The sequence below is a fragment of the Chlamydotis macqueenii genome, chromosome Z (genome assembly GCF_036417535.1).
Source record: "Chlamydotis macqueenii isolate bChlMac1 chromosome Z, bChlMac1.mat, whole genome shotgun sequence".
NCBI lineage: Eukaryota > Metazoa > Chordata > Aves > Otidiformes > Otididae > Chlamydotis > Chlamydotis macqueenii.
Window position 1 is genome coordinate 18145709 of NC_141593.1, and position 13156 is coordinate 18158864.

The following is a 13156-nucleotide window of genomic DNA, read 5'->3' on the forward strand; positions in this document are numbered from 1 at the left end:
GTAGCTGTAGTAGGAAAAAAAAAAAACCAAACCCGAACAAACCCCCCCCCCCCAAACCTGGAATTGTGAATGCTGACAGGTAATTACCACAAGTACTTGTGGTGCATGTGCAGGGTGAGAGTATGACACTGAACTTGTGAACTCTGGAGCACAAACTTGCTGCTTGCTAGCTACAGCAGTGTGGGCTGCTTGTGACTTCTTGTAACACACAAATGCACAAGAAGGGCATTTCCTGAATCCTCCTGGTCAGGCATGGGCTTGAGCTAGTGAGTGGGCTGATCACACTTCGTGCTTTTGCCTGTAGATTATCACATGGAAAAAGCCAGGGACTTGGGGAGCAGAAAGGTGAACATCCTGCAGAGTGAAAGATCTTGGAAGTGGGGAGAGATTCTGGAGATGAGAGAGATGCCTGGGGACAAATGCTGGGGGAGCCTGGGAACCTTAGCTGGTGATGCCTGGGGCTGGCAACAGTGAGCAGCTGTGGAACAGGGAGCCAGCCCAGCCTTCCAAGAGCAGCGGCCTTCTCCCTGATGTGAAGGGCTGGTGGGCCTGAGGGAGCGGGTGAGACAGCTGGTTAGGATGAGAGCTCAGGTATCCCTGGTTTTAAAATAAATCTCTGTACCCAGATCTACAGCTTGTCTTGGCTGTGCCACTAGTGTACGATAAACACATTGTCTGTTACGGATCTCCTACTGAACCAGGGCCAAGACCTCTAGGCGACATCGGTTTTGATTAAGATATTGAAATGCAGGTTCTGTTCCTGGAGAGCATCTGCTTGGAAAGGACTGTCAGTGCTCGGTAAGAGGCACATTCCCGGGGACTTCGGATTTCCATGGACGAACTTCACAGTATTCCTCTTAATTGCAATATCCCTTCTAATTCCCACTTTTTAAATTCTTTTTTTTTTATGTTCCCGACAGCCGCAGTTTTCCCCTAAGTCGGGAACCCACTCGTTAGCTGTAAAAGGGAGCTGCGGCTGCTCCTCTCGCAGTGCTGGTGCCCTCAGCGGTGCGTGAGGCACCCGCCGGTGCCCGCAGCTCGGTGCGGGCCGTTACCTAACACGGCAACCGCGGTTACCGCGGTGCACGTCTATGCACGTCTATGCAACCTGAAGACACTGATGCGGGTGAGTCAGCTCCACAAAATCCGGCCGTGTACAACCTCCTGTAGCCGACCGCGTCGCCCCCGCGGGAAGCGCCATCAGATTCGTGCCAGCGCACCCCAAAACGCCGGGGCTCCGGACCCCCACCTCCGCCGCCCGCAGGTGAGGCTCGCCTCCAGCGACGGGCGGAAGGCGGCCCCGCCCCAACCACCCGCCGCGGCCCCGGGCAGGGCGGGAGGCGGCGGTGAAGGCTCCGCCGGGAAAGGGCGGGAAAGGGGTGAGGTGAGGGGGGCGGCTTCGCCCCTGGGTCGCAGGCGGTGGCTGAACAGGGCGGGTGGGGCCGTGCCTTCCCCTCCTCCCCCAGGGCCCAGTCCCTTTCGAAGGCCCCCGCCGCGGCCTCTCCACCCTGCGGCCGGGAGGGGGCAGCTGGCGGCGGGGGCGGGGCCGGGGCCGGGGAGCGCTCCCCGGGAGACCTGGCGCTGGCTGTGGTGTTTTCTGTCCTCCAGAATTACAGGAAGAAGTGTTGCTCCTGTGGAGTCTGGGCAACTTACGACTTTGTTACATCCTTTCGCGGTGGCGGGGAGGCAGAGGACTCTGTAAAGCGAAGCGCCCGTCCGGCAGCTGGGGTGAGTGAAAAGCTTCTTTTAGCGGAGGGCTTTCTGCTCGCTGTTGGTAACCAGGAGCGTGGCTAAGTAAGGAATTCTGCCCTGGAGTGTGGGGGGGTCTTCACCCGCGGTGCTTGCGATCACCTCCCTCCAGGTGACCATCCCAGGCTAGCGACCGTGCGTGCTTCTGTGTCTCTCCGGGCCAAGCAGCTCCTTTCAGTTTCTTTCTTTCAAGCCCATGAGCCAGTAAGAATTGAAACTTCCTATTTAGCCGATTGGGTTTGTCTCTTTTTGGGAAGAGTACGGTAGAGATGCTTGGCAGCAGTTTTTTATGTGTTTGCAATGGTAAGAGTTAATTCTCAGAACGTCTGCAATATATGCAGTCATCAAAGGCAGTAAAAGCTCTTTTCTAACCGCTGGCTGCATACGTTGTTTGTGTTCACTCCAGTTTTCGCGAAGTGGCGTAAATACACTGCCCCAGTGCTTCTGTGCTTGCATGGATACTGCCTCCCAGGAGAGAATAATTTTGTGTTATGTTTGTGTACACATCCCTCATATCACGTATACACACTCATGCTTAAATTGGGGAAGTTGCACCGAACTTCTGGCGTGTTATGGACTGTTTGACTGTTGTCTTTTGAAGATGACTGTCTAAAATAGGTGAAATCCAACTTCTAGCCTCTATCTGCATTAAGACACTGGGTGAGAGAATATTTTCATGCTTGAAGAGAGCTTCATGTATTGGGCAAAGGAATGGAATGGTCAGTTCAGATTTTTCTTGCAGGTAGAGGCTGACAGTAACAAACCAGGTCTCAAAAGGGATAAAAACAGGAGAAAAAAAAAGCTTTAGGTTTATATCATAGTGCATTAATGCAATAGAAACTGTAGCTCACTTCTGTAAATGCAGCTCTGACTATTCAGATACTGTGTCTGCACTTCAGGAAGGGTGTGGAATAACTGGAGAACCTTCAAAAGAGAATATAAAAAAATAACAAAGGAAATGGCAAACAAACCTTTTAAAGAGGACTTAATGCATACTTTTTACTTTTATATAAGGTTGAGATGAATATGGAGAAGGAGTGTAAGCAAGCTTCTTAATCACTGAAAAAGATAGAAGGTGGAATGGTGTGTAGGTATTGTCTATATTCCAAATTAACCCCTAAAACCAAGAATAAGTAATGCAATAGTAGTATAAGTGCAAACCTCACCATCATCTGAGTCTGTAATGAGTTTGCGTTTATGATGTTTTCTAGAATGTATGATTCTCTGTTTCAGAATGGTGTATTATGTGTACAGGTAAGCTGCGGGATCACGGTTGTCTTTTCTGAGTGATAAGAAAGTATGAAAGTGAGGTTTTGCACTCATTTTGTTATCTTTCCTTCTTATGTGTATGGGAGCGCAGGGTTACCTGCACTGTTCTCTGTGTTCCTGTAACACTGGCAGCACTGCAGTAGGACAGGCATTATAATTATATCCTTTGTTTTGGGGCTACAGCTGATTCCCTCAGCAGTCCAGGGAAGTTTTTATTGGCTTTCTTGCGAGACAAAGTTTTCTGACTTTATTTAAGTGAGTCTGTGTTTTACTCTTAGTTTAAGAGGCAAGGCTGGACAAGATGAACTAATGCTCTGAAGTGATACAGAAAATCTTCCTTCTGATTTTCTGACAGGTGTGTAATCTGTACAAACTTCAGGTTAAAACCACCCAAATCTGGCAACTGTAAGGGATTTGGATCTGGCCACCTTCTGTTGGTGTGAGTTTTAAGTTTCTTTAAAGTTCAATGCATGGATCCTCCTGCCCTGCCCATCCATTTTTCTCACTTCGTTGCTTACGATGGCAGAAACATGTTGTCCACCTATGAATGACTGTGCTCGAGGAAGGGGCACAAAGGCAACCATCCTATCTAATAATGTCTTACTGACTGTAAATTTCTGACACAAAGTCATCTTTCAAAGTAGACTCTTAGAGCCGAAATAGACTTTGTAGTTCCCCAAACACTTACCCTAAGGAGAGAGCCCCAAGACCAGATCGGTACATGAAGCCTGTTTAAGCCCTGACTTGACTCTTTTTTCTTTCTCAGTGAAAAAAGAACAAGGAATGATAGTGTCACTATGAGAGCTGCGATTCTCTCTGGTAGTATCGCCAACATTCAGCTCTACTGGTATTGATGACCTGACCTTTCTTTTAGTGAGAATTATCAAATCAGATATAATCATGTCATTAAAACTGAAAAAGTGAACGATATGTAAAAAGAAAATAATTAAATCTTATTTCGTGTTTGTAGCTTTAAGCTTTTTCCCTAAAAAGTAAGTTTTTATTATGAGGTATAATATATTAATTTGCAAACAGATGTTTGTTTTGCAGCTTTTTTTATCTAGGTGAGATTTTTATACCTTAAGATATATTTAGAGGCTTATTTGTTATGCATGTTCAGAGAATAATGAATTATATTCTCTTTACTAGATATGGATTACTTATTTTTCTGTATTAGTATCAAGCTACATTTAGGTAAAAATTGGAATTTAAATACAATGTGCAATATTTGATATTAAAACCTATTAATGTTCAATATGCTGTTAATTATTGTTCTACAACAAAATAAAGGGTTTATCAAAACACATTTCGTATCTGTAACTCTAAGGTATACTAAAGAAAATAACTGTTATCAGCAGTTATTAACTGAACTGACCTTTCCTAGTCACTATATCCTTCAGGATTTTAGAACAAAAGTATCTTATCCTTTTGTGCTTATTTAGAGACTGAAAGAGGAAGACTACTTTCCTGCTTTTTCAGTTCATTTGCAGCTTTTAAATTAACAAGTCATTGAACTTGATGAATATAGCCTTTGTTTCTATCCCCGCCCCCATGGCATTTTAGAACAACTTTCTGCCATCAAAAGTTGTCACAGCATTTCAAGGGGCTCTGCTCCATGCTGCTCCTTCAGATGTGTCCGTAAGCTTAGTGGTTTCTGATTTCTCTATAAATATGTATTGCTTGAATTTATTTAATTTAAGTCATTTTAGTAAATTACGTTTTAAGGTGGGCTGTCATAATATCAAATTTAAATAGGTTCATTTTTCAAACGAAAACCTGCCCAAGTCCTTTTTAAATCAAGTTCTATTTCAATGTTAAAGTTTTAAGTCTTATTCATCTCGGGCTGAGGTTCAGCTGACTATTTTTAGCTCAGTTAAGGACTGTGGGTTATGAAACCAATGTGTTCAGGATCTTTCACTACAATGTCTGTCATTTTTCCCATGGATGAGCTTGTCAGTTTGTGATTTATAGGGATGAGAGAGTTGGGAAAAGCCATTAGCTGTTTACTGCTTCCTCCAGTATGTTTACATCTCTAACCTCTGTAGAGAAACCTCTCTTTTCCTCTTCTGACGCTCACTTGATGGAATCCTGATTGATCCTGGAAGCTGATGCTTCTACACCCTGTTTTCTAGGAAGGAAGCTGAAGTTCCTGTTTGGACCATTTGCCTGAATTACTCTCTTTCCTTGTGTAAAGGCTGTTGGATTTGAATCTTGTAGTTCTGGCTGATAGTTATGGCTTTCCCAATTGCATTTGTTTGTAACACGGCAGTGGGGCTGAGCAGGCTCAGGCTCCTGGCATTCAGCATTGGCTGATCTGGTGTAGGGCAAGGTCGGTCTCTCCGTGTGGTAGCTGGCATGGCAGAGCTGTGGCAATTGCTACTAAAGACTAAGTAAAGGACAGCAATGGCTATTCAGCTTTTCCTCTGACTTCTTTAAATTTTTAAACCGTATCTCTTCCAAACAACTTAAATTTTAAAATGAAAATGGAAAACCAGAGGTTTTGGTATTGAGAAAGCTTGTTTCATCAACAATGTTACACAATTTTTTTTTTTTTTTTTAATTTGATGAGACCTTCCCTGAGATTGCCCCTTCCTGCAAGAAATCTGGCTTTGGTGAATCAGTTTTTGAAACAGTTGAAGAAGACAGTTCTGTTAATGCTGTCTGTTTAATCATCAGAATTTAGCTTTTATAGATATCTTTAAGTGATTTATGATATGACTTTCAGTCAAGAATGTTTGTTCGTCACTTTGATATGTGCGGTCTCTTAAGTAAACAGCCAAAGAGCTCTTTAGGGTTCTAAGCTGCTAAGTCTCTACCTGTCTCTGATATGTGATAACTAGTAGCTGATGTGTCAAATAACTGGCTGCTAATTGGTACTGGAAAAAGTGGAAAGAGATGCAACATTAGCATCAGAACTGAACCAAATTAACAGCTCACAGCTGGGAAGAAATGTTATGAAGGTCTCTCCCCCCAGTCCTGTCCTCTATTTCACCAACTGAGATGTCTCTCAAATGATGCAGCAAGTTGCTAAGGTAGCACAAATTGATTTTTTTTTTGCTTAGTTTTCTTCTATTTGAGCATGTGGAAGTGACTTACTGTGTGATGAGCCCTAGAGGGGCACTATAAGAGGGGGGAAGAGGTAGGTATGGCTACAGGATGAGGAGCGCTCGCCGAGTGTGGATGGGATCTTTGGCTGTTTAAGCTTTCTGGTGAACATGTGGAACTAGAATTTTTCAAAGGCTTGTAACTTGGCATCGTGGCCAGATGTGCCGTGCCTAATCTTTTAGTGCTGTGCTCTACTGTGGTGGAATATGCAGTAGTATGTGGTATTTTTGGCACACGCATAATTAGAAAATGTTTTTATTATTTCCCAATGCTTTTGAGTTCCAGTTCCTTGCTAAAAAAGTGTGGGATTGCTGGAGCTAGTGAAAGGAATGTGATTAAAAAATATTTTTCTTATTCTTGGAAATAGCTGAACTACTCTGGCTGAAATGCAGCCTCTTCTGTCTCTTGTCCCCTCAAAAATAGCGAACCAGCATATGTAGAATGTCAGCAGAAATCGTTAGAGCTTTACCAAATTGTAAGCAAAGACAGTGAAAAATGTTTGACAAAGACTTTTTCATCTCTCTCTCTCTCTCTCTCTCTCTTAAATAGAGCAGATCGTTCTTCATCTCCCTGCTAGAACTTTTGCAGCCTTTGAAGTGTTCTAACCAAGGTCGTGGTTCTGCTCATACTGTCTCTTTATTTTTCTCACAAACTATCAGCAAAGATCTATAAAATAATTTAATTTCCAGAAGAAGGGTAGCTGCTCCCAGATAAAGTCAGTGTTCATGTCAACTCATGGTTGCTTTTTGGCACTGAATCTTCTATTGGAATAGACAGTTAATTTTATTAAAAATGTTTCATAAATTGGTTCTTTCCTAGGCTGCAAGGACCTTTGCATGTCCTATCTGGGGAAAACCATGATCTTTGTTTTGTTCTTGGTATTAGCTGATTTTTTTTTTTTTTTTCTTGAGTAGTCTACAAAGTACGAAAACCTATTAGCACTTTTTACTTAGAGCAGTGTAATCCAGTTCAGTATTGACAGTTGCTCTGTGGTGACGTTGCTTTTCTCTCTTTTTGCTCAATTCTTTTACAGTTGCATATCTTTTAAATGCTGCTGCTGCCTGTATGATCTGGAAACAGTTGTTTCTTGACATAATGTTATCTAATCTTACAGCAACTTTTACTGTTTTTTTGTTACTGTGTAGTTGTATTTAGTGAGTCTAAGGAAGAAGTCAGTCACTAGGGGAAATTCTTTAATTAGTCACATCAATATTTAAACCTTGTATTCTATGGTTGATGCAGACAAGTGGAAAACCTTTGTTTTGAACTATTGGTTTTATTTTGTGACGTCTTTACAATACAGAATATGCAGTGAGCTTTTATTATGTATTGCTAGCAGATAAGTCTACAGAAAATAAAGAATAGAGCTTTATTATTTGTGTTAAGTGCCTTAAGCTATTTCCTGTAAACAGTTATGCTTATCTTCCAAATCCTCTGTGTGGTATGTGTATTCTCATGAATGAGTGTATCCTACAAGATTAAAGTCATATTCATAAAGCTGTTGCAAAAACATTTTATTTGACTTATAAAATTACTTGATTTTTAAAGTTTTTAAAGAATGCTTATGCCAGTGTAGCATCTGTAACTCGTTATTGATTTGTCTTTGGCTTATCATTTCTCCTCTGTCAGATAGTTTTGATTAGGCACATCATTTTTTAGTTCTCTTGGTTATTTTGCTTGGTTTTGTTGGTGATCATCTTTGAAGAATGTTGGTTTTCTGCAACTACTAGTCTCCTAGCTAATGAAGTACTGACTACATCAATGTTTACCACAGTTGTAGAGAAATCATTGGTGTGTGTTCCCATGAAGTTGACAAAGCCTTTTTTTAGGAATCATTATTGTGATTTTTCTTTATTTTTGAATGGAATGTGGTTATCTTGTAGCCATGACTTTGGGACTGATTCTTTTACTTTGGTATCTTTCTTAAACTTTAAAAAGTATAATAAGGATAAACACACGCTTTAGTGCTTAGACAATACATTCTTAGCTTTAACAGAGCAGAACTTCTAGTATCTTATTAGCATTGCTATGGACTATATTAATTCCAAAATTTAAAAATAACTATCGGAATATTTTTAAATCTGCATCTATTTTTAATTCTGCACCTACTGGTGTTGGATCAATTACTTAAGGTTCTTTGGTTTTATTGCCATCAATAGTGTAATTTGTCTTTACTGCTTTGAGAACAAGAACTTACACCCTAAGTAATTAAAGTAGTAATAGATCATCTTTTTTTTTGTAGTTGCTTTGTTTCTTGTTGGTACATATTTGCTACAGCTTTGTGTGTTGGTACACACATTTTAGGAGTGTGTTGCGGGGCAAACTCCTCCCTCATGTTTCTTTTTATCTCATGTATCCTTTTATTTTTTTTTTTCTCCTGTTTTTGCACTGTCATAGCCTCAAAGTTTATACAATGCTTCCTGAGACAGACTGAAAATAATGTTTAAGATGAGTTCTGGCAGAAAGTGAGCAAAAAGCATTTTTTACTATGTTTTTCTCTTTTAGGTTACTGTAAAACTTTTCTTGGTTTTGCTACAAAACAGTTTTTGTGGAAAGGACGATAGCATAGGGCAGAACCCCTTCTGCAGTCCCCTTATGCAGGACGATAGAATTCAGTCCCAAATGGTGACCTGCTGCACACCTGCTTCCTAGCATTGTCCGAACCTGTGGGAGGAGGTTTGGTCTGAAAGCTGCTGATGTACCTGTTCGAGGGAGATAGCATGTGCCTTCCACTTGGAGCCCTCCCGAGATACAGGTTTGCGTAGGGATCTGAAATTCCAGCAGCTCCTCAGATAAATCTGAAAACCTAATGTGAAACAGGGACCCTAATTAATTGCAGCAATAGTAATGCACAACTTTTGCTGATGAGCATAATAGCTAGATCTCCTTGTCCAGCAAGTATGATATGGGGCCCTAGGCCCTTGTCTGCTGACGGGGATCTGAAACCTCTATTTGCTGTAGGCAGGTCTCCTACTTAGTAGCCAAAGGAGCAGTCAAGGTTGCAACATATACCTTGGAGTTGGGCTGCTTTACAGACAGGAGTTGATATGAGCAAGCTGGTGAAGTGTGGGCTGGATTAGCAGACAGTGAGGTGGACTGAAAACTGGCTGAACAAATGGAGCCCGAGGGTAGTGATCAGTGGCACAAAATCTAGTTGGAAGCCAGTGACTAGTGGTGTGCCCCAGGGGTCAGTATTGGATCCAGTCCTTGAGGACTGGAGTATTGGAGCAACAGCCTCAGACACCACTGTATGCTGGGGTCTGACCAGCTGGAGGGCAGGTCTGCAGAAAAGGCCCTGAGGGTCCTGGTGGACAGTAGGTAGAACATGAGCCGGCAATGTGCCCTTGTGGCAAAGAAAGCTAGTGTATCCTGGGCCGCATTAGGACAAGTGTAACCAGCAGGTGAAGGGAGGTGATCCTTCTGCTCTGCTCGGCACTGGTGAGGCCACACTTGGAGTACTGTGTCCAGTTCTGGATTCCCCAGTACAAGAGAGACATGGACGTACTGGAGAGAGTCCAGTGAACAGCCACAATGATCATTAAGGGACTGGAGCATCTGTTGTATGAGAGTAGGAAGCACTTTTTCACTGTGAGGGTGACTGAGCACTGGAGCAGGTTGACCAGAGAGGTTATAGACTTTCCATCCTTGCAAATCCTCAGAAGCCATCTGGACTTGCTCCCAGGCAAGTGGCTCTGTGTAGGCATGCTTGGGCAGAGTGGTTGCCTTCCCTTGCCTTTGCGGAGTGTCCTCAAGTCTGGTGCCTGGGACACTTAGCTGGGATAAAAACAATGTGAATTCATCCTCTCTTGGGTGGATGATGGCCTGGGACTGTTGACCATTTCCTCAGCAATTGGTTTATTAGGTGTTGATGCACAAGAGATGCAGATCATTCCGTCTCCTGCAAGAGCCTTTCGTTTCAAAAGAATTCACTCTGCTAAGTGAGTCTGCCAAGAAGGTGGCTAGGCATGCTGGATTTCAAGTGAATGTAGATATATTTCCTACCAATTCTTTACACAGTCCTTGGAAGGTAAATTACTTAGGTGGAGTGAATTGCCCTCAGAAGGATTTCAGGTACACTTACATGTCTTCTGTATAGGAAACTTATACACTTATCTTAGGAAAACCACATCAAATTTCTCACATCATGTAGAAAAGTAACACTTAGACAAAGCAATACTTAACTTGAATGCAAGTAAGAAATGCTGAATAGCATTAATAACTCTTATACAAATGCTTACAAAGTATTACAGGGACATCTTTGCTTGAAGTATATTATTTGTATTTTTATTTTATAGCAGCATTTCCTGCCCATAGTTGCTGAAAAGGGAATGTTCAGCTGTTTGGTTTGCCTGTTCGTCCTGCTCTGCAGCACTATAGCAGGTATGTTTCTTGATTGTTAGCACCTGTCTTGCCATATGAAAGTTTTCCAAGAAGTGACCTTGTCCAAATGAAATTTCGGAGTTCCAAAAATGAAAAGAAATTATTTTAATAATAGAAGTTAGTAGGTGACTGACTAGGTAGTGTACAGTATAGATAGAAAAATTAATTTATGACACTCTTGATGTCCTTGTGTGGAATGTTAATTGTGATCATGATAGCCTGGGTTTGTTTTCTTTTATATTTAGAGTATTTTAAAAAAAAAGTATTTAAAAACTTACTTTGTTAACTGTTTCCCTGTTGCACAGGATATAGAAGGGCAATATCATAGTTCAATTCTTGTGGGTTGTAAAGGCTAATAACTTTGGTGATCAGCTGATGGAACAAATTAATGTTTGTGTAACACATGAACACTTAAAATGCAGTTAATGTGGTTTTGGACTGGTTTAACTTAAGTATTACCTATTCAGAGATTCATGCAATGACTACTAATGTTCTCATTCCTAATTTTAAAAGTCACCTAACAATGTGTGACTTTTTTTTTTCTTTCTTTTAAAAATGTGGTAGTTCTACAGTCAGTTTAAGACGACACAGGTAACTGCTGATGTTGGATGAGCAGGTAGTTCTGCACTCACCCTGCTTCTCATCTCCTTCTCCTTCCGCTCAAATACATGTTTGTGTAGGTAGTTTTGAAGCAGTGAGGAATCTGATCTGGATGGAGAATGATGTTATTTTTTTGATAACTGTATCTTTGGTTCACTATACAGGCATTTCTTCTGGCATGCAAAGAGGATAACAGTAGTCAATGAGTGGTTGAGGATTAAAAATGCCTCTTGTGACAACAGTGCCACTTTAAACTGATTGGGTTGAGTAGGAAATAACAAGGACAGGTTGAAATAATGACTTTGTGAGAATCATTGTGAAAGTTCGTGTGCAATTTGTCACATACAACTTAATATACAACAATAATTTGTTATTTAGTGGTATTTGTATCTTAGATTGTTTGGATATTACATGGAAGAGGGGTGCATATGTTTATAGAAGCTTGAACAATGTATGAAACAATGCAGGCAATTGCTTACGACTGATATACAGTAGAATTTGTACAGCAGAGTGTAAAATAGCCATTACTATGACTTTGAACATGAAGAAATTACTTTGAAACAACAAGGACACAAAAAGAAAGATAGAAAGCAAGGGGAGAATTACCAGAAAACAAGGAAGAAAGTTTAATATTTGATTCCTTTTCATTCCTACGTTCCAGCAAAGAAATTCTATCTGTAGAAGCTAGGAGGGTATTTTTTTGTTGTTGTTTTATTTAACAGATTCATGTATGAAATTTGGCCTAAAGAAGTGTGTGGCAGCAAAAAAAATAAACAGCTAGCAGCAAAAAAATAAACAGCTAGTTCCTTGTAGGACTCTAATGGATAATTCTTGCACTGCTTGATAACTTTGTTACTGAATTCATTAATTCAGCCTGCTTCTGTGTTTTCCTTTTATGTGCATTTTGTATACAATTCCTGTACTGTATCTGGGAGTATAAATTCTATAAGGGGTTAAAGTATGAAGGAGGTATTGAAGTACATTGCAGCTTAGTTGTAAATTTTAAACTTACCAGTTTGTTGTATTTTCTGATATAGCGATTAGTAATGATAATGTCTAAATAGTACACATACCTTTTACATATAGGAATGTTTTTTAAAAACAGATTTAAAAACCAGGAGTCTCTTTCTTCATTTTCAGTGAGTAAAAAACATTTGAGCTGAAATTTCTCCATTATTTCTGGGAAGGCATAGAAACATTATTCTTATATAATGTAATTAACTGAGCATTTTATTTGAAATCCATATGAAAAAATCTAATTAAATGATCCGTAGACCACAAAACAAGTTATCATTTTTTCCACTGGTATTTTAAAAGGAATTAGGTTATGTGATATCTTTGATTTTTTTTTTTTTTTTTTTTTTTAGATGAAAACTCTATCAGAGATGCTGACATTTTTCCTTCGTCTCCTGAAATTGAAAGAGGATCCACCCTGAAACTATTTTGTGTTCTTGGGAAACGCTACACACAGCACAGAAATGCAAGCCATATCATCTGGAAATTGAATCATGAATTGATTGCTCAGGAAAACTATAACATTGTGAATGAGACTGTATCTAGTATAACCATCCATAATTTCACTTACAGCAAGGCTCATGTGAAATGTTTCACTAAGTACTTGGGCAAAGAACAACTTTTGGTTCACACCGAAGTTAAATCTGGCTGTAAGTAGAACTGCAGAAAAATGAATTTTAACATTTTTTAATAACGTACTGTAAAAATTTTCCTTTTGAAACAACTACCTTTTTTAATTTAATTTTTTTTTATTATTATTTTTTAGCTTATGGTACTGTAAGACACTTGTATTCAAATATCTCCTTTTTTTTTCCAAAATCAAGCATGAAATTGCAGGCATTCCTTACTGACACTGGTGTATAACCTCTCTGACCCTGACTTTTGGCCAGCTGAAATGAGTGGAGGTTTTCTCTTGAGTTCAGAGGGCACTGGGTCTGTCCCTTCAGTTATGTCTTTTGTCTAGCCTAGCCAACTTTTCCAGGGAAGATTTCCTCTCTAATCCTCTGTTCCAAAGAAATTATAATTACAGTCTCTTAGG

General features: G+C 40.5%; 1 protein-coding gene across 1 annotated transcript in view; it reads left to right on the plus strand.

Annotated features, from left to right (window-relative positions):
* The first annotated feature begins 1642 nt into the window (after positions 1 to 1642).
* The window catches only part of IL31RA (interleukin 31 receptor A), a 35575-nt gene continuing 24061 nt past the window's right edge, over positions 1643 to 13156 (plus strand). The window contains exons 1-5 of the mRNA XM_086770604.1: positions 1643 to 1728; positions 2764 to 2840; positions 3374 to 3455; positions 10419 to 10503; positions 12471 to 12767. Of these exons, the coding sequence (XP_086626730.1) occupies positions 2830 to 2840; positions 3374 to 3455; positions 10419 to 10503; positions 12471 to 12767 (475 nt within the window). The 5' untranslated portion in view covers positions 1643 to 1728; positions 2764 to 2829. The remainder of the gene's footprint in view (positions 1729 to 2763; positions 2841 to 3373; positions 3456 to 10418; positions 10504 to 12470; positions 12768 to 13156) is intronic.